This window comes from Scleropages formosus, chromosome 20, assembly GCF_900964775.1.
Source record: "Scleropages formosus chromosome 20, fSclFor1.1, whole genome shotgun sequence".
Lineage (NCBI taxonomy): Eukaryota > Metazoa > Chordata > Actinopteri > Osteoglossiformes > Osteoglossidae > Scleropages > Scleropages formosus.
In genome coordinates this window covers 22,381,037-22,406,073 of record NC_041825.1, presented here as the reverse complement: position 1 = coordinate 22,406,073, position 25,037 = coordinate 22,381,037, and the positions used below count along the sequence as shown (strand labels likewise).

Genomic DNA, 25,037 nt, shown 5'->3' with positions numbered 1-25,037 from the left:
AATCTTGCAAACTACAAAATAAAGCTTGTAAAACATTTTACTCTTGGCTCTTGTGTTTGTTACTGTTTTCGCTGAAAGGTTCCCTGTAAAAATATTGTAATGACCCGAATGAGTACGGAAACACACTAGGAATAATTCTGAAAGCACTGGGATTTATTAAGGTTCTAATCAATAAGACAGGCTGCTGTCTTGTCCACAACCAGTGACAAACACCTTGAAGAAGAAGTTTAACAAACTGAGGAGGGTGTGGTGGCACACTGGGTTTGACCAGGTCCTATTCTACTGTGGGTCTAGGGTTTGAGTCCTGCTTGGGGTACCTTGTGATGGACTGATGTCCTGTCCTGAGTGTGTCCCCTCCCTCTCCAGCCTTGTGCCCTGTGCTGCCAGGTTAGGCTCTGGTTCACCAAGACCCTGTTTGGGACAAGCAATTTCAGACAATGCGTGTGTCTAACACACCAAACACAGACTTCTAACCAACACAGCTCCTCTTCTAGTCTCTCTCATGCACTCACACACATTCTCACAACCACACCTTAAGATAAAGAACAGTGAATGCACACCATTCATCCATCTTCTGTCCCACTTGCCCTAAAAGGGTTGCGGTAGCAGCAGAGAGGCCCAGCTGCCCCTGTCCCCTGCAACTTCCTCAACCTGGGGGATCCCCAGCTGTTCCCAGGCCACCTGTGAGATATAATCCCTCCAGTGGGTCCTGGGATGACCTTGGGGCCTTGTCCCTGTTGGCCATGCCTGGTATACCTCCAAAGGGAAGTGCACAGAAGGCATCCTTATCAGATGCCCAAACCACCTCAACTGGCTCCTCTCAATGTGAAGGAGTAGTGGCTCTATTCTGAGCTCCTCCTGGATGTCTGAACTCCTCACCCTGTGGAGAAAACTCATTTTGGCCGCTTGTATCCGCGATCTTATTCTTTCGGTCATCACCCAGAGTTGATGACCATAGGTGAGGGTAGGGACGTAGATCGACCGGTAAATGGAGAGCTTCGCTTTATGGCCCCCTTCACCACTACAACACTACCGCATTACTGCTGCTGCTGCTGCTCCCAGTCTGTGGCCGATCTCACGCTCCCTTCTTCCCTCACTCGTGAACAAGACCCCAAGATACTTGAACTCCTCCACCTAGGGCAAAAACTCTCCCCTTACCTGGAGAACACACACATTTACACTTATTCATTTAGCAGATGCTTTTCTCCAAAACGACATACATCTCAGAGAAATACAATTTGTGCATTTCATTAGGAGAAAGAAACATAGCTGCAGACATGTGATTCTAAAGTAAGCCTACTTTGTTTCATTCCACTTTATGCACCGATGTTCATCACATGAGTAGGTGCATAAAGCTCAAACAATGTCTACAACCACTTATCCTAAGATGGGTCACAGCCAACCAGAGCCTAACCCAGCAACACAGGGCACAAGGCTGGAGGGGAAGGGGACGCACCCGAGGGGGATGCCAATCCGCCACAAGGCACGCCAAGTAGGACCAGAGACCCACCAGAGAACAGGACCCAGGCCAAACCCACTGCGCCACCGCACACCCCGAACAGTGAATAACCATAGCTAAATAGGAAATAACAGAACAGAAGACATGAACGTAAAAACAAACTTATTTAGCGATTAGACACTGCCCTCCCCCTTATGAAACCCCTTGACCTCAAGGGTGCACAATAAAGTCATTTAAATGGGCAGGCCTCTGCCTTTGTCTCTTTGTCCTTACTTGGCCCTCCCCAGAGGATTCCCCATTAAATTAGTGTCCTGAGAGAAGTCAGGTATGGCTCTAGGGGAACTGGGAGGTGCTGAATCAGAAAGTGGAAGGGGACCTATTTCTTGAGAGAGCTCAAGAGATGGTAAGGGTGGGGGGGGGGGCCCTTTCAAACACAGGGATGGCATTTCCCCTGTATGGAGCCAGTCTGTCCCAGTGTAGGACAACTTTCCTACCCTTCGGAGGAACCCGTATTCTATAGACTACTTCTCCCACCAACTCTAGAATTCTACATGGGCCCCTCCAGTGGCTGTCAAGTTTGGGGTACCTGCCCTTCTTCTGTTTGCACTAATTCCCCCGTTTCAAGGTGCCTCCCTTCGTTTCTCACGTCGTAATTGCGCTTTTGCTGCAATTGCGCTTATGCATTCTCTCTCCAGCTGGTCTCTAGCAAAGCATGTGCACTCCCCAAGTGGTCCTGCACCTTGTGAGCATACTCCGGGCCTGGCTGCTTAACAGGAGAGTCTAGTGGTTTACCGAAAGCAAGTTCCGCAGGCGTCCTGATCTCCTTTGATAGCATCAGCAGAGCAGGAGTGCAGTTTGTGGAGTTCTGAACCGCAGAACGATAAGCCGTCAGAACGAGGGTGTAGAAAAGAAGCGCTGGCACAAGCAAGGAGGTTTCGTGAAGAGGGGGTTTTATTCAGGCTCGTGCGAGGGAGGAGACAGAGGGGAGAACGGGGGGACAGGGAACGGGTAGACCGTGGGGGAACTTGGTGCTTGGGGTTGCGGTCGGGGTCGTCTCTGTCATCGGCTCCTCAGTCTCTCTCTCCCTCTCACCGGCGGATCCGAGGAAAGAAATAGAGGTATTGATTAGCTCCAGCTGTTGCTGGCCCATCCACGGCTCCGCTCCCTCTTCAGCCTGCCCCGGCGTGCTACAAAGGGGGATACGCTTGTCCCAGTCACGCTGATAGTCGTCAGAGAGGATAGCAAGCTGCTGTTGCATGTTATGGTTGAACCTCTTCAGAAGGCTGTCACTCTGGGGGTGCAGTGGCGTAATGTGGGTTTTCTGCATGCCCAGCCATTCACACATGGCAGCAAAAACTTTGGACTCAACGTTCCTGCCCTGATCACTGTGGATGGTTTCAGGCATCCCGAATCGACTGAACATGCCCTCCAGCAGCACATTTATCGCTGTCTCTGCGTCCTGGTCTGGCAGAACATAGGCCTCAGGTCACTTTGTAAAGTAGTCCATCGCGCACAGCACATATTCGTTCCCTTTTTCAGTAACAGGGAAGGGGCCCGTGATGTCAACAACCACCCTCTCCATAGGCGCTCCTGCTATCTGCTGCTGTAATGGTGCATGGGACTGGTCTGGTGGGTCTTTGTTAGCTGCGTATGCATCGCACCTTCTACAAAAATCCTCCACGTCACAGTGGTGCTGTCCCTGATAAAAGCCCTTCCTTAGTCTGCGAAGGGTTTTGGAGCTCCCAAAGTGTCCTGAGCATGTTCCTCCATGGCAAGCCTCCAGCAAAACATCTCTAAGTGCTTTAGGCACCACAAGTTGCCACCTCTCCTCTCAGGGGCAAGTTCCTTCCAGGGTTGCTGCAAAACCCCCTCTTTTGGATGCAGCATATTAAACTTTTCCCATAAACCCTTGGTAGCCACGGAAAGTCCCGTCACCTCATCCCAGGGTGGTCTCTGTCCAGCCTCCACCACTGGTAGCAGGTCAGCATCCACCTCTTATCCACTCCGTAGCATCTACTGCCTGCAGTATGCGACATGTCTGCTCCTCTGTGGCTTGCGTGCGCCGTAGCTCTCTTTCTCAAGCATCTCTCTGGTCACAGTAACTACAGCCCACCACTGCACACGGATGCCGAGACAGGGAATCAGCTTTGGCATGCTGAGCCCCACACCTAGGTCCTCTGCCTCTCGGAATGACATGTGTCACTGGAGTGTTGCGTGATCGGTCCTGATGGTAAAGGCTGTGCCGCACAGGTAGTACTTAATATGCCAAGTTGCCGCCACAACAGCCAGCAGCTCGCATCTGGGCACACAGTAGCGGTGCTCACTCTTTTTGACTACCAGGCTAAAGTAGGCCACAACTTGTTCCCCCTCCGGTGCTACCTGTGACAACACTACACCCACACCAACAGCGCTGGTGTCCGTGTTCAGGACAAAAGGGAAAGAGGGGTCAGGTGGGGAAAGAACTGGCGCATCGCTGAGGGTTTGTGACAGTGTCATGAATGCAAGCGGACACTTCAGAGTCCATGTGAAAGGGTGGGCCTTTCTGCAGGAGTTTGAAGAGGGGGGCGTCTATACAGCAAAAGCCCTTCACAAACCTCTGATAATAAGGCCAGCCCCAGGAAACCCTTGAGCTGCCCCGGTTGGTGGGCACTGGCCAGTCCCGAATGGCTGTGTCTTTCTCCTCCAGTGTGCTGACGCCCTTTCCACCCAGTTTATGGCCCAGGAACTCCTCCTCATTTTACAGGGTGCAGTTTCAGAACCGCCACTGCTATTTTGCCCAGCACCAGTAATAGAGAGTCCAGATCACTCTGGAATGACCCCTATGGACTAGATCATCCAGGTAAACTAGACATTCTCCACAGGAAACACCAGACAGCACCCTGTCCAAAAGTGTCTCAAGAGTCCTGGGTCTATTACAAAGCCCAAAGATACGCACCTTAAACTGCCAGTGTCTCCTGGTGGTGCTGAATGCAGCCTTTGGCCTGGAGTCTGGTGAAAGAGGCATCTGCCAATATCCACTGCACAGGTCCAGGGAGGAAAACCAGGAGGACCCAGATACGAGGTCCAGTGTTTTAGCCACTCTTAGCAGGGGGAACAGTCCTTTCTTGTGACCATGTTCAAAAGCCTGTAGTCAACACAATCGCAATCAACGCGATCCATCTGTTCAGCTGGTTCCTGCAGGCTGGTCGGCTGAGGTATGTATAGGCAAGAAGTAGTGGGGTTTGGTGGTGTTAGAATGGCCTACGAACTTAAAGTGGGGCCACTGTTGATTGGAGGATATTAGGGGTTATTATTAATGTCTGCATGTGGTTGATCTACTGCTGGAACAGTCATTGTGCAGCTAGAGGTAGACACTGGGCAACTTGACAGGAGGGGGAGAGGTCAATTGCACACATTGGTAGGTATGTACACACCAGAGAGAACCAGCTCACCACTCTCCAAGTTCAGAACACACCCTGTGCATTTCAAAAAGTCCAAGCCCAAGACGCACAGGTCTTACATATCCGGGACCCAAATGGAATTTCCGAACTTGGTCCACCTAACACTCATTACAGGTTCCACTGGCATCACTGCAAGGCAATCCCCTCCTCTGCTGCCAGCTGAACACAACTCCCAGTTCATGGACAAAGAGGTCCTGCTGCCTATTGGCTCTGGGACAGTGCCTAAGTAAATGACCGGGCTGACCACACCCTCCAGCAAACACCCTGTCTGGGTTGGGCTGGCTGTGATGTCATTGCAAACATAATATCCTCCATCCACAATGGCCGGTGCTCTGACATTTGACACAAGTTTCAAGTTTATTGTCATAGACACAAGTACCATGTACATGTATCATGAAAATCTTCCTGAAAGCTTCTCCACAGACTATGGGCAAGGACAATAGAAATACTGCACAAACAAAACAATGTCAATGACAGTAAATAACAATAGCAGCAATGACAGCAATAACAATAAATAATGGTAACAGTAGTAACAATAATGCCAGTTGACAGTCAGAGAGCTCAGAACAAAAGAATGAGAATGCTTAAAGTGACAGTGTAGTTTACCAATGTGCTTGGGTGGAGCAGTCCAACTCTAGTTACTAAAGGCGGCACATTGGTTAGTGTTGTATAGTCTTACAGCAGTGGGGTAAAAGCTGTTCCTGTACCTAGCTGTGTGGGTTCGAAAAGACTCATACAGCTCATACAGGGAATGAACAGCCCGTAACAGCGAGCCCCGAACCCCATAATCCCGAAGTACCTCCCACAGGATGCCACGAGGGACACGGTCGAATGCCTTCTCCAGGTCCACAAATCACATATGGACTGGTTGGGCAAACTCCCACGAACCCTCCAGCACCCTAGTGAGGGTATAGAGCTGGTCCAGTGTTCCACGGCCAGGGCGAAAACCGCATTGCTCCTCCTGAATCCGAGGTTCGACTATCGGTCGGATTCTCCTTTCAAGTACCCTGGCATAGACTTTCCCAGGGAGGCTAAGGAGTGTGATCCCCCTGTAGCTGGAACACAATCTCCGGTCCCCCTTCTTAAAAAGAGGGACCACCACCCCGGTCTGCCAGTCCAGAGGCGCCGTTCCCGAACTCCACGCGATGCTGCAGAGGCATGTCAGCCAAGACAGCCCCACAACATCCAGAGACTTGAGAAACTCGGGGCGGATCTCATCCACCCCCGGAGCCTTGCCACCGAGGAGTTTTTTGACTACCTCAGCAACTTCAGCCAGGGTAATGGACGAGTCCCCCTCCAAGTCCCCAGCCTCAGCTTCCTCTACGGAAGGCGTGTCGGAGGGATTGAGGAGATCCTCAAAGTACTCCTTCCACCGCCCGAGGACATCCTCAGCTGAGGTCAGCAGCGCACCACTTCCACTGTAAACAGTGTTTGTGGAACACCGCTTCCCCCTTCTGAGTCGCCAGACAGTTTGCCAGAATCTCTTTGAGGCCGACCGAAAGTCTTCATCCATGGCCTCACCGAACTCCTCTCAAGCCCGAGTTTTTGCCGCGGCGACTGCCAGAGCCGCGCTCCGTTTGGCCCGTCGGTACCAGTTAGCTGCTTCAGGAGTCCCATGAGCCAGCCAGGCCCGATAGAACTCCTTTTTCAGCTTGACGGCATCCCTTACCTCCGGTGTCCACCACCGTGTTCAGGGATTGTCGGGGATTGCCGCCGTGACAGGCGCCGGAGACCTTATGGCCGCAGCTCCGAACCGCCGCCCCGACAATGGAGGCGCGGAACATAGTCCATTCAGACTCGATGCGGGACCTGGTTGAAGCTCTGTCGGAGGTGGGAGTTGAAGACCTCTCTGACAGGGGCCTCCGCCAAACGTTCCCAACAGACCCTCACTATGCGTTTGGGCCTGCCAGGTCTGTCCAGCTTTTTCCCCCGTCATCGAATCCAACTCACCACCAGGTGGTGATCAGTTGACAGCTCAGCCCCTCTCTTCACCGAGTGTCCAAGACATATGGCCGAAGATCAGAAGAAACGACTACCAAGTCGATTATCGACCTCCGACCTAGGGTGTCCTGGTGCCAAGTGCACTGATGGATACCCTTATGCATGAACATGTTGTTTGTTATGGATAAACCGCGACTAGCACAGAAATCCAATAACAACTCACCGCTCGGGTTCAGATCAGGGAGGCCGTTCCTCCCAATCACGCCCCTCCAGGTATCACTGTCGCTGCCCACGTGGGCGTTAAAGTCCCCCAGTAGAACGACAGAGTCCCCAGTGGGAGCGGTTTCCAGCACGCCCTCCAGGGATTCCAAAAAGGCTGGGTACTCTACACTGCCGCTAGGTGCATAAGCACAAACGACAGTGAGAGACCGTTCCCTGACCCGAAGGCGCAGGGAGATGACCCTCTCATTCACCGGGGTAGACTCCAACACATGGCGGCTAAACTGGGGGGCTATTAATAAGCCCACACCCGCCCGCCGCCTCTCACCCTGGGCAACGCCAGAATAGTGGAGAGTCTACCCTTGGTCGAGAAAAGTGGTTCCAGAACCCAAGCTGTGAGTGGAAGTGAGCCCGACTATATCTAGACGGTATCTCTCAACTTCCCGCACCAGCTCAGGCTCCTTCCCCGCCAGTGAGGTGACATCCCAAGTCCCAAAAACCAGAGTTGGCGCCCGAGGTTTGGGTCGGCCGGGCACTCGGCCCCGACCACCGCCCAAATCACAATGCACCGGCCCCTTACGGTCTCTCCGGCAGGTGGTGAGCCCACCGAAGAGCGGCTCCACGTCATGGCTTCGGGCTGAGCCCGACCAGGCCCCGTGGGCATAGACCTGGCCACCAGGCGCTCGCATGCGAGCCCCCCCCCAGGCCTGGCTCCAGGGTGGGGCCCCGGTGACCCCATACCGGGCGGGGTAAACGAAAGCCTCAATTTCATTTTCGTCATAAGGGGTTTTTGAACCGCACTTTGTCTCGTCTGTCATCCAGGACCTGTTTGCCATGGGAGACCCTACCAGGGGCATATAGCCCCAGGCAACATAGCTTCTGGACTCATTCAGGCACTCAAACCCCTCCACCACAGTAAGGTGGCGGTTCACGGAGGGGTGGCAAGGTATTACAATATCTTAAAATATACAGTTTGTATAAATATTGTGAATGTAAGGGTATAGCCTCTCCTACAAGACCAACTGAGGTTGACAGTACAGAACAAACACATATGAAAAATGCTATATATGCTAATAAGAGCTATCTTCGTAAAAAGTGCACTTGTACTGATATTTGCAACAGGCTGAACATTTCTCTAAATTCTTTTCTGAAAAGGAAACATTTATAACACTGCAGAGTAGGGTTTTACATTTATTTATTTAGCAGATGCTTTTTTCTAAAGTGTCTTCCAATTAACTCTATGTAGTGTTACCAGATGGGGGGTGCGGTGGCGCAGTGGGTTGGACCACAGTCCTGCTCTCTGGTGGGTCTGGGGTTCGAGTCCTGCTTGGGGTGCCTTGTGACGGACTGGCGTCCCGTCCTGGGTGTGTCCCCTCCCCCCTCCGGCCTTATGCCCTGTGTTACCGGGTAGGCTCCGGTTCCCCGTGACCCTGTATGGGACAAGCGGTTCTGAAAATGTGTGTGTAGTGTTACCAGCCCACACACCTTATTCACCAAGGTGGCTTACACTGCTAGATACACTACTTACAGTGCATCACACATCTATACATCAGTGGAACACACCCTCTCTGTCACTCACACACTATGGGTGAACCTGAACAGCATGTCTTGAATGTGGGAGGAAACCCACACAGACACAGGGAGAACATACAAACTCCACACAGACTGAAAAGGGATCAAACCCACATCCTCTCACACCACCCAGGCATTATGAGACAGCAGCACTACTTGCTGTGCCACCATGCCACCCTGGTTTTGTGAAGAAGTTGGATGAGTAACCTGTGCTTCAACCCCGCTCGGTACAAGCAGTTGTTGACAATCACAATGGATGGATAGATAACAGTGTGATATGTTCATATACATACACTGGACAATTGTGCTTCTTACTGTTTCTCATTTAGTCCCAATTTGCTCTGTTTTTAAGGACTGGGCTCTGCATAAGTTTAGTTTTGGCCCTAATATTTTTCCTCGCTGAATAAATACTGACAACTTTTTTCGGGTATACCAATAGTAACTGAATCATCACACTTGCATTGACACCACACCGCGTGCGCTTCTCGAGGGCGAAAGCGCCTTTTCTGCCCCGGAAGTAGATCTTTCTCTGCTTCCTGTTACGGCTCAACAAAATGTCGGACTGCGACTTTAGCTAGCACGCTAATGCGAGTCGGCGAAACGGGGAGAAATCCTGTTATATTTATTTTAGCGAACGGAGGAGAATCTGGATTAGAGGGTTTATACCCTGGGACGTTTCTTCTCGAGGAGTGTATGTAGCTAGCTTTCCTAGTGTCTTATTATTCAGCTGGTTTTGACTTGTAGAATCATAACGCGTTGAGCCTACTAGTAGCAGTAGTTCGCGCGTTGAATGAGTTGGTAACGACGGCTCACTGTTGAAAAGATAGCTATATACACAATACACACACACCCACACCCGTAGTTTGTTAGATGCATTTCAATACAAGTGAAAATTCTGTGCTTATAATAATGTTAACCAGTTTTCAGAAGGAAACATATTTATATTTAGAACTTGTTGAACAGACTGGCTTCTCAACATACACACTAACTAGTAAGAACTGATCAGGTATTCATTTGATGTGATTGTTTGCATTTTGTTTTATAGCAAAGTTATTCTTTTTCTGGTACTAGGACTAGGTTGAAATTGAGTGCCTTGTGTACTTTCGGTGTCACATCATGTGTTAAGGCCTGTGATGTATGTGTGTATTTATTACTGTCTGTGTGTGTGACTCCAGAGAGAAGGACACGCTGCAGCCATGGGGAGACGCTCCACTTCTTCCACCAAGAGTGGAAAGTTTATGAACCCCACTGACCAAGCCAGTAAGTAACTGCCTGTTATGTTTTCATTCCCACCCTGTCAGCTGGCACTGTGTGTGTGTTGTTATATATGCACACACACCCATTTCAGGAATGATAATAATTATGTACATTGTATGCTATGCAATGTTGCATACAGACTATATAAATTCAGTATGCATCATATATGTATATGATGGCCCCGAAACACAGTCTTCTGTAATTGACATTGTAAGTCAACTATGCAACTATGTCTCTTTCTGGTAATGTAATGCACAGATTGTATTTTCTCTGAGATGTATGTTGTTTTGGAGAAAAGTGTCATCTAAATGAATAAATGTAAATGTAAAAATTGTGTCAACTGGTGAGTAGTCAGTTGCCCTTGGATCAACAAGTGTGTTTCGACCCTTGTTTTGTTTATACTCCTGCCTTCTGTCTTTTTCCGGGCTTATTTTTGTCTGTCATCTTTATTATTCTTGCTATTTATTGCATTTTTGGTTAGGGCAGCAAGTAGTGTAGCGGCTACTACCTACTGCCTTTGGACCCAAAGGTCACAGGTTCAAATCTCATCTCCAGCTGTAGTACCTTTGAGCAAGGGTACTACGCTTACCGTGAATTGCTCCAGTAAAATTGCCTATCTGTATAAATGGGTAAATGCCTGTGAGTACCTTAACATTGTAAGTCCTTTTGGAGAAAAGGGAGAAAAATGTATTCTGTATTGTTGCACTATGTTGCACCAGTTGTGTTGAAGGTTGCTATACAAAATCAGTTTGAGTTTGAAGGGCAGAAACACATTACAAAGGAAACATTGAAATGTTAAAATCAACTGCTCTGTTCTTATAAAACCTGTCATTTTACTTTGTCTAATCTTTATGACTTATTTCCATTTTCTAGGGAAGGAGGCTCGGAAGAGGGAACTTAAAAAAGTAGAAATTTTTTTGGTTATTTCTTGGACTTGTTGCCTTTACTGTTTAATCCAGTATAGTTTTTTTTTTGAGTAAAATGTAATACATACAGTATTTTGTAAGTCACTCTTGTGTTAATGAAATTAATCCTGGGTTCTGTCTTGAACTCTTAGAATAAAAAGCAGAGGATGATGGTAAGAGCAGCTGTGTTGAAAATGAAAGACCCCAGACAAATCATCCGAGACATGGAGAAACTGGATGAGATGGGTAAGAATCAATGTTTTTCTGTCTTCTTAGGAGCACTTTGTCAGTGTCGGGCTTCTGAAATAATGCTGGGGATGTTGGCTTGAACAGATCATTAATTAAAATGATGGGAAAGTCTGAAGTGTCAGCTGAAATGCAGTTCTTAAGACTTTGTTTTTATGGATTAGTAGACTTTAATGTGTAATTTCATGTTGGTGCCAATGGTTGGGATTATACACCTCTTACACAAAAAGAACAGAATTATCCCAGTTTGCTAAAATGTGTAAGATTAGGTGCAGATTACTCATTTGTAGTATAAGTGTATGTGTACACAATTTTGTGTGCATGTCCTGGAATGCAGAGTTCAACCCAGTGCAGATGCCTCTGCTGAACGAGAAGGTGCTGCGGGACAAGCGCAAAAAACTGCGAGAGACATTTGAGCGGATCGTGCGCCTGTATGAGCGGGAGAACCCCGAAACCTACAAAGAGTTGCGTAAGCTGGAGATGGAATACGAGACCAAGCGAGGCCAACTCTCCCTATACTTTGACTCAGTCAAGGTGTGTGTCCAGAACCTTTGCAAGTTCTGTCTTGCTGGCAGGAGAAAGCTCTGCTTGGAGCTTGTATTTGGAGAATTGCTCCAGTGGTGTGAATTGCTACAAAGCAGTACATATAACTTAAAAACTCAGTTTCTATGACTTCAAGAATCAGCTGAGCATAGCTTTGTTTTATTCATTTATCCATTCATTTAAAAATATTTTTCTGATTTACACAACCTGACTATTTATTTTGACCACTCAGTTTAGTGCAATAGTACCTTCGTGTGGTCTTCGTTGTCAGGTGGTTATAATTCGAGTTTGTTTGCTCCAGCTTTTGCTCTTGCCTTAAGATAAATATTTTAGTATGGTAAAAATAAGGGTGAACTACAATTAAAACAGTTGCAAAAGGGATTAATATAGTTTCATTAATTCATTCTAAGCAGTTTTGTGCAAAGCTCCATTTGCATGTAGAGGAGAACGGAAATGAACTCAGCGTTTTCTTCTTTCACTATTTGTGTTACACATTTGTCGATGTTTGTTGGTCTTTGACAGAATGCAGAACTGGTGGAGGTAGACAGTATCCCTCTTCCTGAAATGCCTCATGCCCCCTCCAGCATTCATATCCAGGACATCCCTCTTCCTGGGGCGCAGCCCCCTTCCATATTGAAGAAGGGAAGCTCATTTGGGTTTGTACTCAGTTGCTCTCTTTCAGCTCCCACTCGCAGAATACTGTGTATTTATATCTTTCTAATTTTCCTAATACTTATTTTCTTCATAGTAAGGGGCAGTATATATCAGCCTCTGCCCCTACAGCAGCCTCACTGGCTGGTGTCCCTCGACTGCCCCCTGGCAAGAAGCCTCCGGGGCCCCCACCTGGACCGCCTCCCCCCCAGGTATTGCAGATGTACTCTCGCAGAGGCCAGCACTACCGAAGAGATGCAGATTACAGTGCTGACACAGGTACAGGCCACTGGTTGTTTTGAGGCTTTACACTGAAGAATGTTTACTCTGTAGTTTTTGCCTTTGATGCCACACTTACCTTGATATATTTAAAGGATTCCTCCAACAATTTGGCTGTGAAGCTTTTTATAAACAAAGCATATTTTTTAAATTTTAAACCAGTCAAAGTTTTTATGTAGTTGAAGTTTACGTTGCCTTTTCACCATATTAGAGGCATTTTAGTTTCTCAGACTGCTAACTATTGCTACATCAGAGCTGATGTTACTGTTTGGTATTGAATCTGTGTGGTTTCTATTTGAATTAATGCAGGTGCCTCTCTCTTCTCTTGTTAACAGAGCTCATTAACCACACCTCTGACAGTGAGGCACCGATGGAGATGCTGCCAATGGGTAGTGGAGGGAGAGAAAGTGGGAGTGACAGCGAAGGGGAGGGCGAGGAAGACAACGAAGAGGGTAGTGACTCTGAGGACAACAGTGAGGCGGAAAGGGAAGAAGGAGTCGGAGAAGAGAGGAGGCACATGTCCATGATGGGAGACCGGCCAGAGATGGAGCGAGACAGGGACAGGGGAGACGAGAGGGATGTCATGCCCGAGAAACATACAGGTAAGAGAAACAAGGTTTGAGATCTTCTAGTTGGACAGTGTAAGACTTCAAAATAAATGTTAAAACACTCATCTGATTGTAGTTGTAGTTTTATTGGTTTCCAGTTTGTTTTCATCAAAGGCTCTATATGCTTGAGAGGCAATGTTGAAAAGGTGTATGTGGTACTGACATACTTTGTGTATGCGATAAACCACACAGGACGCAGTGTGCGGTTTGCAGACATGCCATCCCCAACTCACAAGGAGAGGAGGAAGAAGACTGTGAAGAAGACTGTGAAGAAGAACAAAACTATCACCCCGCTGCAGGCCATGATGCTGAGGATGGCAGGTGCGTAGCTGCATCATGATGTGTCTGATGGCAGTGCTTGTCTGCATGGAACTGCAGTGCACACTTCCATGCAGTGACATACACCCTAAATGGTGTTGGCTTAATATGTTTATGGGATGACTTGGTAAAGAGTAGAGATTGAATGAGAGCTTGTGGAGAGAAGGTATTTTCAGTCATTTTAATTAGGTTTGCGATGTTGTTAAATCCAGAGTATTTTTATAATCTGAGGTTTTTTTTTTTTTTTTTTTTTTCCTGACCCTAAAAATAACTGAAGGTACATCTGTGTTAATCTTAGACAGCAACTTGGTGGTAAATGTGGCTTTTGGATTTTCAGATAAATATTACAAAGAGACTTCCAGTTCTAGTTGTGCTTGTGAGAGGAGGAGCTGTTGCTCCCTGGTGTGTAATGCTGTTATTGATCCTAGGCTGCTTCAGCAACGTAGTTGAAGCCAAATAGGTCCTAATGTTTTTTTTTTTTCTCCATTTTGACATATAGGCCAGTCTGTTCCAGAGGAGGAGGAGGAGGAGGAGGAAGAGGAAGAAGAGGAAGATGATGAGGACTACACAGACCTGTCAGATGACTCAGAATCCGATGAAAGGGCAGCACCTGACAGCCAGTCTGCCCCTGCACTGAGCACTCCTCAAGGGCCTCCACCATCAATGCCAGTGGGCACCCAGCAGCCTGTCCCCCACATGCAGGCTCCGCCTATTACTGGCCCCCCTCCTCTAGGGCCACCTCCTGTACCACCGATGAGACCGCCCGGTCCACCCACAGGCCCACCCCCAGGCCCCCCTCCTGGTGAGTGACATTGAAACACAATTTCTAGTCACAATGTCAGAAGTTTTTAAAAAAAATTGTTACAAGGTAAAGACACTTGCCTCATGGTGCCATTAATGCATCTTTTAATTCCTGTTCAACACTTGATAATTGAATCACTTGTCATGCTTTATTAATCATCAGTGCAGGTCACCAAGTGCTCTTCACACATGGTCCTCCAGGGTCCAGGTGGGTGAAGGACCACCAGAATTGTGGTTCGTTAAGATGTGTATAACTTTGTTCCCTTCTTCCAGGAGCACCGCCTTTCCTTAGGCCCCCAGGAATGCCAGCTGGCCTCAGAGCACCAATGCCTCGCTTGCTTCCACCTGGTCCTCCACCAGGTCGACCACCTGGCCCGCCACCTGGTCCTCCTCCTGGCCTACCCCCTGGCCCCCCACCAAGAGGACCCCCACCTCGTCTGCCTCCTCCAGCACCCCCAGGTCAGCTTCTTCTTTGGTTCCCTTGTTTTCTGTTATTAGTATTCAGTCAGTGTGTGGGAGTGTGTTCATATATAGATGATGTATAAAAATAACAATGAATTGATTCCCCATAGGGGCAGTAAATGGCATAATGGTTAGTGCTGCTGCCTTTCGACTCAGTTGTAGCAAGTTAAAATCCCATGGCACTTACCCTAAATTGCGGTTGTAAAAATTACTCTGTTGTATAAATGAGTAAATTGTTATAAGTAGTTTAACATTGCAAGTCATTCTGGAGGAAAACATCAGCTAAATGAATAAATGTAAGAGTAATCTGTTTTTGTCCTTCTGTTTAGGCATTCCTCCTCCACCACCACGTGCAGGTCCCCCACGACCCTTGGCTCCACCGCTCTCCCTTTTCCCTCCACCGGTTAACCCCAATGTCCTGAGCGCCCCGCCCAGCATTGTCCATCGGCAGAAACCCACTGGCAACCCTGATGGCACACAAAACAACCCCAGTGCACCCTCCCTGCCGCCACCTCCTTCTCTGCCCCTCACTCTGCGCCCAGGAGTCATGCAATTACCCCCTCCACCAGGCACCAGTGCCCCACCCTCCAGTGCTAATCCCAGCCACCACCATGCCCCAACAATCGAGAAACGGGCGAACATCACTTCCATCTCTGCTGCTGGTGCTACTGGCCTGACCGCTGGTTCTGCTACTGCTGGCGCAACCATCTCGGCCAAGCCACAGATCATTAATCCCAAGACAGAGGTCACACGCTTCGTCCCCACCGCGCTGAGAGTGCGCAGAGAGAAGAGTGGGCCATCGGGTGCGTTAGCTTCTGCAGAGAAAGCTGGGCGGAAAGGAGAGGAAGGGCTCGGTGGCCCTGGGCTCAAGCAGCAGCAGCAGGGTCTTATGGTGCCTGCTGGTGCTGCTGGCCAAGCAGGCTCTGGGGCTGGAACTGTGTCTCAGCCCAGCATGCAGACAAAGGACCAGGTCTATGAAGCCTTCATGAGGGAGATGGAGGGTCTCCTCTGAGCGACGCAGTTGCACGAAAAGGGCGTCGGGCACAAAGGGCAAGGAATGTTTGTGGGACTCACTGCTGAGTGTGAATGGAATCTGTTGAGTGGGACATGTGGTGTGAGAAGCTCTCCCTGGGCTTCAGGTGCCTCGTGATTTTATCATTGTTAGCTTCTTCTTTAGACCTTCTTCAGTTTTACTAGAGACCCTTTACCCCCAGAAATTGGCATGACCATCTTTAGCAGAAGGGTGATAACAGCTGAAATCTCTGTAGATGGAGGTGTGGCAGCATGAGGGTGGATCTTGGAATTATGACCATATTACCGTAGCAATGCAAAACAACCAAACCTTTCATCCTGGAAAGTCTTGTAAAGAATCTAAAAATCGTGTAATGAGTTGAGGAGTACGGCTGTCTTAGATGTCGGAATATTTGGTTTTATATTAATTCATTTGTAATGTCACCAGATAAATCTGGATGAGTGCCCATGAAGGCAGTGGATGTTTCATAAGCAGGTGAGCAGATGCAATGCTTGTTCAATTGTCTGCTGATAAAATAAAACAAAATTCAACATTGTCATTCATGTTGTGCTGTAAAATGTGTAAAGAGTCTGGAACAAAAGTTGCTTGTATATAAAATGGACTTTATAAGTCAAAAGTTAAATATCAGAGTTTATATTAGACACACTTGAGCACACAGAGCAGGTAGTACAGCGGTAAAGTGGATGTACAGGTACATGGGGCTGCTTTGTAACTTCAAGGTATGACATCTTTAACCTTTTGCAGTTGAACAGTGAGAAAGATTCTTCCCTCAGTACGTGAAACATTTTTGAAAACGCCAGACTAAATAACAGATACTTGGAAACACACCCATTCATCATTAGAAGACTCGTTATATGGATTATGGAAACTCATTCATTCACAGTTTGAACCACTTGGTACAGGGACTCTGCTCCATAAAGGATACCAGGAGGAGGAAGAGTTCCAGCCCGACTGACTCCTCACATGACACTTGGCTCTGCTGCACTCACCTCTTCCACTGAGTCATTTAATCACACACACACACACACACACATTTTATTGACTGAAACCGCTTGTCCCGTTTCATTTAAAATGTTTTTGCGTGCGCGCGTGTGTGTCCGTCCGTCCCCGAACGATGCGAGCCCTGATTTATGAACGGGATTTCATGGGCGATGACCTCGGTGAACGATATCACACGTCTTTTTTCTTTCTTTCTTTCTTTCTTTCTTTCATATCTGGTTTACACACGCAGTGAGGGCGATTATTAAATATGTAGTTTAGGACATCAAAGTCTCAACGCGGAGCCACATCCTGGCGCTAAAACCACAGGAAACCAGCATGTGGCTACTTTTACAAAGACACAGCGGGTAAAATATAATTTTGCTATCACCCAAAAGTATTTATTTAAGAAAATTAACGTAGCACGATTCTCTTTTTTTGGCGTCCACGTGACCGCGCGTCCACAGGTCGCTGCGCCTTGTGGCGCGTGAACGGAAACCGCCAGGGAACGGTTGGTTTGCGCTGCTCGAGACAAGAGGCTGGGAAGACGAACAAAGCGGCTCGAAATACGGAGCGCCATGGATTTTCTCGCAGGAAATCCGTTCGCCACACCAGTCGGCCAACGAATTGGTAAATATTATGACTGAAACACGACGGTGAAAAGACGGAGCGATAATAATTTATAAATACTGCGAAGTTGCAATTCAAGTTATCGATACTTCGCGAAATAAGTTAATTGTGGTGGGAATGTAATAAAATAAAAATGTGACATTGTCGACAAGACAAAAATAACCAGAATAAGGCATTGCGAGATTAGGCTTATATTTAATTGTTTAAAGTTAATATAAAGTATATAAACGTATCCTTATTTCCTGAACTACTTCAGCCAGTAGGGCAATTGGGGCGGGACTACACTGTCCCGTCTCTTAATTTGATTGGCCAGCGATATTAAGCGACTGTGATTTCATCCAATTGCTGTCCGGACAAGCAGAACCAGCGGGCGAGGTTTAGGGAAGTTCGATCAAACGTAAGTTCTCGTTTGAGTTGGTCTTTCGACTTTTAAAAAAAAAAACTGTATGAACTAGAACAGCTGGTAAAAATAATTTAAGAAATCATCCACGCACGTGTCGGAGCTGTGAGTAGAGTGTGTGTGTGTGAGGGATCGTTGAACCTGCGGGAAAGTCCTTTCCATGAGGAGGGATGATGGTGATGAAGTTGTTGGACTTTGACAGACTTGTCTGATCTCACTAGAGCTCTTTTAACCCCAGAACATTAAAAACCTGAATTAACTGATCAATAACAGCTGGATATACAGGTGGCACTCGATCAGGTGCTGATGGAGCACTTCTTCATTTCTTGAACTCTTGTATCTTCATTTCCCTGTGACCAGTGGACTTGTGTGTAATCTTGTCCCCTATCATCCCCCCCACCACCGCCTGCCCTGCAGCCTCCATCTCTGTGAAATGAATGTGAGTAATCATTCAGCCTACAGGGACCTTAGTTGGGCCCTAGCAGCTGACAGTCACATGGAGTGGGGGTAGAGATGCAAAAACTGGAAATCAGAGCCTTTAAGGTCCTGCTTTGGTTCTTTTTCCCCTTTAAACTCTTGCTATAATTTAATTCTTACATCATCTAAAATACACCTTTATTTCAGTGACTGCTTTTCCAGTTTGGGTTTCAATGATCTGTTGTCCAGGCCGCTTGTGGCACCTAAAGCAGAGCCCCTGCTGGATGGGAGACCAGCGCGTACTAATCTGGAAGAATGTACAAAACAGACTGCGGGTTCAAATCTGGTCCCAGCTAAAATGGGACTGTGCCACCCTAGAGGTCTAGATATCAGATTGGAGTAATAATTTTGAGGGCATTCTTCAAGAACTTATGCATTTATTTAAAAAAAAAAAAAAAAAACTGTTAGCAGACCCCCCTCCCCCACACCCAACATGGAAAAATTGCAAACAAGAAAAGATAAGCAGGTTTACATTTGACTCAGACCTTCTCCCTGTGTCACTAGAACAGGCCACCAGTTCCAGGCTGCAGGCTGAAGACTGGGGTCTCAACATGGAGATCTGTGATATCATCAATGAAACGGACGAGGGGTATGGAACAAAAAAAAAAAGGGGAAAAATACACATTTTTCTTTGTCCGCTTTTTGCAGTTACTGTTAAAACCTTTCATCGGGGGTTTAGAAATTAAATTTTAACCTTGTAAGCATAGTTTTTTAAATTTAGTCTTGAATTTTCCACATTTTGTCATTGTAGCTGTTGCCTTATTTTTCTGAAAATGCACTTTGTCTTAATTTTCAGGCCAAAAGATGCCGTCAGAGCGATAAAGAAGAGAATCGTGGGGAATAAAAATTTCAGAGAAGTCATGCTAGCACTTACTGTAAGCATCACACCTCTCAGTCAACTCTTCTCTCCCTTCTCGAAGAGGTTCCAAGGCAGGTGTGCAGTGTGGGCTATACACGCGATTTTTACTGCTTTTAGGTGCTGGAGACGTGTGTAAAGAACTGTGGCCACAGATTCCATGTGTTAGTGTCAACGAAAGAGTTTGTGGAGGGAGTTTTGGTGCGAACCATTCTGCCCAAGAACAACCCCCCGATGGTCCTGCACGACCGGGTGCTGAGCCTCATACAGGTGCGTGACGCTCTCTGTGTGCGTGTGTTCCATACAGGTATAGTGCAGTCCCATTTTGTGTATATATGTAAATGGGGTGCAACCATCTTTAAAACAAAATCCTGAACTGGATTTATCGGGTTGCTTAGGAGCAGAAATCGCTAGTCAATATCTCTGACCCACTATCAGCTTACAGCACATCAATAAAAGCATTTTTTAAGTACAGATCTAGATAACTTATTACATTTGTTATCTCTATGCCCTTGACCTTCTTTAAGGTATAAGTGTGTGTAGCTTTTATTGTGTGTAAAGTCCTTTACATTTGACAGTATATGGAAATGTCATAAATAAGGCAGAATACAGAAATATATCGGTACTCTGTCCTGCCGAATTCTAAGTCGTTTGCCTGATATGACTTCTCCTCTGAGCTGTGCTTACCAAGTGAGGAGTGTTACGCATTTTACCCTGTCTTTGTGAAAGTGCTGCTGACCGATGGTCCTTTTTTTTTTTTTAAAATCTGCATAGCTTTCTTCTCGAAGAGGCATTAATCAAAAATTTCTTCTTTCCAACTGCTGTAATCCTCCATCCCACTCAGGCCTGGGCAGATGCATTTCGCAGCTCCCCAACTCTGACAGGCGTAGTCTCTGTGTATGAGGACCTCAAGAAAAGAGGGCTGGAGTTTCCCATGACCGACCTGGATGCCCTCTCCCCCATCCACACTCCTTACAGGGTGCGTGCATCACATATTTAAACTTGGCATAGTTCTTTGTGTTGCTGCCCGTATTGCAGTCCCTGCTGAACTCTGACAGAGCAGTTTACTTGCTTTCGCAGAGTGTACCGGAAACTGAGCCTTCCACACCACCCACTCAGTCTTCTGCTGGCGCAAAATCAACCCAAGCCAGTTCACCCCCTTCCAACATGGAACCAAGCACCATCTCACCTGAGCAGGTTACTAAGAAAGAATGTACCACTGCTCTGATTCCTGCTGTGGGGCTACCAGTGTCTCTTACAGAGACAATGTCATGTCAAACTCATGCATCACTTAGTAACTGTCTCTCCCTATATGCATCCAGAACGGTAGGGGAAGAAGTTTAGATACAGACTGGGAATTACTGGAGCTGTTCATGGAGTTGTTAGGCGATCAAAAGAGAAGTGTGCCCAAAAGAGGTGTTTTAAGATGCTTTTTGAAAGTTGAAAGGGATGCAGCAGTTCTGAGGAAGAGACGGAGTTTATTCAACCACATTGAACCTAGAACCTAGAACCAAGAACCTGCAGGGTTTAGATTGTGGATGCCATGTGACTAAATAGCCATTGGTGGTGTTGGTATCTTGCACAGGTACAGAAGCTGAAAGCCGACATGGAAGTAGTCAGAGGAAACCAGACGGTGATGTCGGAGATGCTGAGCCAGTTGAACCCCAGTAACGCCAAACCGTCGGACATTGAGCTCCTTCAGGTTTCACCCACTTTCCTGTTCTCGGCATTTCTCTCTGGGTAAGTGGTGCTTTGAATAAACACCCTGCTTTCCTCCCTTGTGTGTCAGTAGCAGCTGTACACTGTGTGTAGAAGCATGCAGGAGAGGGTGCTGGAGCTGATCCCCAGGCTGACAAACGAGGGGCTGATCGAGGAGCTGCTGGCTGTCAACGATGACCTGAACAATGCCTTCATCAGCTACCACAGGTACTGATCTACATACACTGTGGAACGTGCTCCATGGGCCTTTTAACTCACCGGTGGAGAGGCATGGCTACGAAAGTGTTTGATCTGACCACCTATAGCAACCTCCCTTTATTCCCGCCAGGTTCGAGAGACTTCGCAACTCACCGAATGCTACGCAGGAGGTGAAGATCTTAATTTTGTTTTTAATTTCTTCTCCATGATTGCTCTCCGGAAGGGATTTAGTGACAACCTCCGTTTCTTTCTCTTAAGCCTTCTGATGCAGATTCTGCAAATCTCATTGACCTCAGTTCTGCATCAGCATCTGCCAATCAACCTGCTGCCACTCCTGCCAATCAGCACAACAGCAAATCAGCTATTAACACTCTGTCCAGTGAGCAGGCCAACCCCAGTGAGCACAGTGGTTCTGTTTGTCTCAAAAAGCTCTTTAGTGTACTTTCTCCACAGGATCTCACAAAGGCTGTGGTCCTCTCTGGCTGTTTCTCCTTCAGGTGCTGGGGTGGATGATGAGTTTGACATGTTTGCTCAGACCAGGAGCAGCTCCCTTGCTGAACAGAGGAAGAGGTAGACTCGCCACAGTTTCTCATTAGCTGATGTAGAAATGGCAAATCACCCCCTAATCAGTCTGTTCTTGGAGTGAGTGTGTACACCCGACTTCCATGTCTCACTAGCTTACTTGTACAAAGTATTATTTACTGTAGTTACTGTTATTAATTTAGCTGATGCTTTTCTCCAAAGCCACTTAGAATGTGAGATTTGTATACTAAGCTGCTTAGAATGATTTACCCTTTTGACAAACGTGTAACTTTTCTGGCGCAGTTCAGGGTTAGTTCGTTAAATAAGGTCACTACAGCACGAGCTGGGATTTCAACCCAGGTCATTCAAATGCAAAGTGACGGCTCCAGCCAGCAAGCTACTTACAATCACAATTTGTGAAAAACGTAGAAATAGCCTGTGTGTGTTTGTGTTTCAGTGTACGGTACGAAGACCCAGGCACAATGGAAGGATTGGCAGGAGCTCTTGACACTAGACTGCAAGTCACGGGAGTGGTCAGTGCTCTTTCTTTCTTAATTATGAACATTTTCCATAAATGCAAATTTGTAATTTTGCTGTAGCCTGCTATGTAAAATTCACAGAGTGCACAGCGAATGTGTTCTGTCTTTTAGGTCTGCCATATCAGTGGCGGTGTGTTTACTTTTTTTTTAAATTTTTTTTTAACTCTATTGGGTGTATGTGTGTGTCACGCAGGCTTAAGGGCTGTTCCGTTCATTTGTTGCCACGTGTATGATGAGATAAGCCAGTATGGATGAATCCTTTCCTGTTTCTGATTACATCTTCATGTTTTTGTTCATATTTCCACACATTGATGTAGGCTCATGTTATTCAGTATTGTTTGTGTCCTGTCACAGGACAGAATTCCTGGAATGATGTCACATCTACATATGGCACTTTAAGAAACTGTGCTATTCTCATGTTGTGATGGGAACAAGGTGTATGCACCACCTGTTTGGAGGTGTGTTTTTCAGGGAATGCAGGGGAGGCGTACTACTGTTGCGGCTATGGTATTATTTATTTATTTATTTATTTTTTTTTTACCCAAGTCTGGCCTGCACTGTTCTATGCATATTTTTCGGGTGGATCTAACTGAAGGAATGCAAATGTGAGAGGTTGTTGGTTTTGTTTGGGTTTGCATGCCTAACTCTGTCCTCTCTTCTGCTGCAAACTGTGGGGCAATGGGGAGACGTGACTGTGGTTGCGAAGCTGACTCTGTCTGCCCTTCACAGATCCCTGCTGCCCAGAGCGTGGCCTCGGATGACGTTGAGAAGTGGCTGTCTGCAGATGCGGTGAGGAGCCGCTACACCTCTGCACTTGCGGACAGGCCACTTTTCCCCACATTCTGCAGTGCACTCTAGGATTCACGCTTTCCTTCTTTTAATTTCTTATATATTGACATACATTTACACTGTCAGAAGAGCTTGTACAATAACTTATTTTGTTCATCACCTGGACACCTCAATAAGGGGGTTGTTGCTGCTTTGCAGTTAAGGAAAATTCCAGTCCTAAGAACTATAGTTAAAATGAGTTAAAATGTTCAAGTATGTTTGTGATCACCCAGGTGCAGACTTGGATGTGTAGTAGTTGTTTTGAAGAGTTGTTTCTGCATTTTAGTTAATGACAATGTGGTAATTGTTGGCGTTATGCAGGAAGAAGTGCCTGAAGAGGGAGAGGGTGTGACCAGTGAGGGTCAGTTTTTGCCGTCTATCATCATCATTCTGTCTGAAGGGAAGCACCAGGCTTGCCACACTGTATTATAGTCTTGACCTCCATTTTTCGCTCCTTTTAGAGTTCAACAAATTCCTGGAGGAGCGGGCGAAAGTTGCCGACCAGCTCCCTTCGCTTTCTGAAACAACATCCCCCACCGTTCGACACCAGACTCAGCCCACACGGCAACAGGAGAGCTCACATGACCAGTTCTTCATGCTTTAAGAGGCTGAAGGAAGTGGTTGTCTGGCACTGATGAACTGAGGAACAAAAACTACACATTGAGCATTAAATTCAGTGGTCTAATTGATGGTACAACACACCATCATGTCCGTACTTAGCTTAGGAGCTGTTTTTGTGCGGTTGTACTACCATAAACCACTAGAGGGCATCTTCTAGGATTGGGATGCAGCAAAAAAACACTTAAATCATAAGAAAAAGATGCTGGAATTTAGTCACACTGAATTATATAAATGCAGATTTTTTTTTAATGTTAATGTGTACTTATGAGACATTAAAACTTTTTGATATGTAATATCACTACTATTCATGTGAAATACTGATTATTGTAACTAATAAAAAGGCACTATTCCCCAATTTAGAAAGTATTAATTTATTTAGCCTGATGTCTTTTTTTTTTTTTTTTTTTTTACATGTTTTAGTAAGAGTTTTTCAGCAAGTACTGTATTTGCTCATTGATCTGACAATGTTAAGGTATCTGTGCCTATTTACCTGTTTTGCATTTAGATGATGCTTTTCTCCAAAGCAACTTACAATGTTCAGGTATTTAGAATTATTCATCTATTTATACAGCTGGGTCAGTTTTTCTGGAGCAGTTTAGGGTAACTAGCTTGCTCAAGGATACTACAATGAGAGGTGAGACTCAAACCTGCAACCTTTTGGGTCCAAAGGCAGCTGTTCCAACCACTGCACTACCAACTGTGCTTGTTTTGCAAAGATCTTTCACCTCCCAGCTGGCCTGTCTTCCTCTCACGATCTCCTGATCAAAAGGGGCAACTCGCTCATTTTATCTACCTCCTCGGCTAAAAGTCCAGGAGTGATGATTGACCCAAGTCTGTCTTTCTCTCAGCACCTCAAAGCCAGAACCCGAACCTGCAGATACATCCTGCATAACATCTGCAGGATCCGTTCTTAACTCATTACTGCCTCTGCCCAACTTCTTTTCCAGGCCATGGTGACATCCTGTCTGGACTACTCTAACTCTCTCTTGTGTGGCCTTTCCGCTACTGCCATCAAACCTCTGCAGCTGGTACAGAATGGTACTGCACGAGTTCTTTGACTTTCCAAATTGTTCCCATGTATCTCCCCTACTTATTTCTCTTCACTGGCGTCCAGGATCAAATATAAGATGCTGGTTATTGCCTACAAAAGCATAAATAGAACTGCTCCCAGCTATCTACAACACTTGATCAACCGCTACACCCCAACCAGACCGATATACTCTTCCAAATCTGCCCACTTGGTGGTCCCGCGCATGAAAGGAAAAGCACAGAGGTTCTCGGTTCTGGCTCCGTTGGGGTGGAATGACGTCGCCTTCTCACTCAGAACTGCTGAATCTCTGTCCGCATTTAGAAAGGGTGTTAAAACTCACCTCTTCCAGACACACTTTGCCTGGGCTTTAAGTTCATATAAGGTGTAAATGTTAATGCACTATGACTTTAAGATCATGCCTGGATAAGCCTTTACATAGCTAGTCCTGTAATGTAAATGTTTCTATGTATCTCAAAAAAAGAATTAGGAATGTGATCAGGAATCG

At 46.7% G+C, this 25,037-nt stretch overlaps 2 protein-coding genes across 3 annotated transcripts; both read left to right on the top strand.

Moving 5' to 3' along the window:
• Positions 1 to 9,179: 9,179 nt before the first annotated feature.
• Positions 9,180 to 16,272, top strand: wbp11 (WW domain binding protein 11). The gene is made up of 12 exons (XM_018761420.1): positions 9,180 to 9,322; positions 9,807 to 9,891; positions 10,762 to 10,793; positions 10,946 to 11,039; positions 11,377 to 11,573; positions 12,105 to 12,238; positions 12,331 to 12,512; positions 12,848 to 13,114; positions 13,313 to 13,441; positions 13,938 to 14,240; positions 14,513 to 14,698; positions 15,031 to 16,272. The coding sequence occupies exons 2-12, from the start codon at positions 9,828 to 9,830 to the stop codon at positions 15,711 to 15,713; spliced, it is 2,271 nt and encodes a 756-aa protein (XP_018616936.1). The 5' UTR covers positions 9,180 to 9,322; positions 9,807 to 9,827; the 3' UTR covers positions 15,714 to 16,272.
• An 899-nt stretch (positions 16,273 to 17,171) lies between these two features.
• Positions 17,172 to 23,850, top strand: LOC108939807 (target of Myb protein 1). Of its 2 annotated transcripts, none has more exons than XM_018761427.2 (15): positions 17,172 to 17,342; positions 18,724 to 18,808; positions 19,016 to 19,094; positions 19,196 to 19,345; positions 19,920 to 20,054; positions 20,156 to 20,272; positions 20,661 to 20,777; positions 20,868 to 21,001; positions 21,123 to 21,162; positions 21,251 to 21,389; positions 21,490 to 21,562; positions 21,972 to 22,047; positions 22,783 to 22,842; positions 23,203 to 23,242; positions 23,343 to 23,850. In XM_018761427.2, the coding sequence occupies exons 1-15, from the start codon at positions 17,291 to 17,293 to the stop codon at positions 23,483 to 23,485; spliced, it is 1,440 nt and encodes a 479-aa protein (XP_018616943.1). In that variant the 5' UTR covers positions 17,172 to 17,290; the 3' UTR covers positions 23,486 to 23,850. The 2 variants fall into 2 exon arrangements, with proteins under 2 accessions (XP_018616943.1, XP_018616944.1); XM_018761428.2 differs by lacking the exon at positions 17,172 to 17,342 and adding an exon at positions 17,383 to 18,181.
• Positions 23,851 to 25,037: the final 1,187 nt, after the last annotated feature.

Coding starts and splice junctions, on each gene's coding strand:
- LOC108939807 (XM_018761427.2), top strand. CDS start 17,291: ATGGATTTTCTCGCAGGAAATCCGTTCGCCACACCAGTCGGCCAACGA. Junction 19,346..19,919: donor GGGTGCTGAGCCTCATACAG/GTGCGTGACGCT, acceptor CATCCCACTCAG/GCCTGGGCAGATGCATTTCG. Junction 22,048..22,782: donor GACTGCAAGTCACGGGAGTG/GTCAGTGCTCTT, acceptor TGCCCTTCACAG/ATCCCTGCTGCCCAGAGCGT.
- wbp11 (XM_018761420.1), top strand. CDS start 9,828: ATGGGGAGACGCTCCACTTCTTCCACCAAGAGTGGAAAGTTTATGAAC. Junction 12,513..12,847: donor AGATTACAGTGCTGACACAG/GTACAGGCCACT, acceptor TCTTGTTAACAG/AGCTCATTAACCACACCTCT. Junction 14,699..15,030: donor GCCTCCTCCAGCACCCCCAG/GTCAGCTTCTTC, acceptor CCTTCTGTTTAG/GCATTCCTCCTCCACCACCA.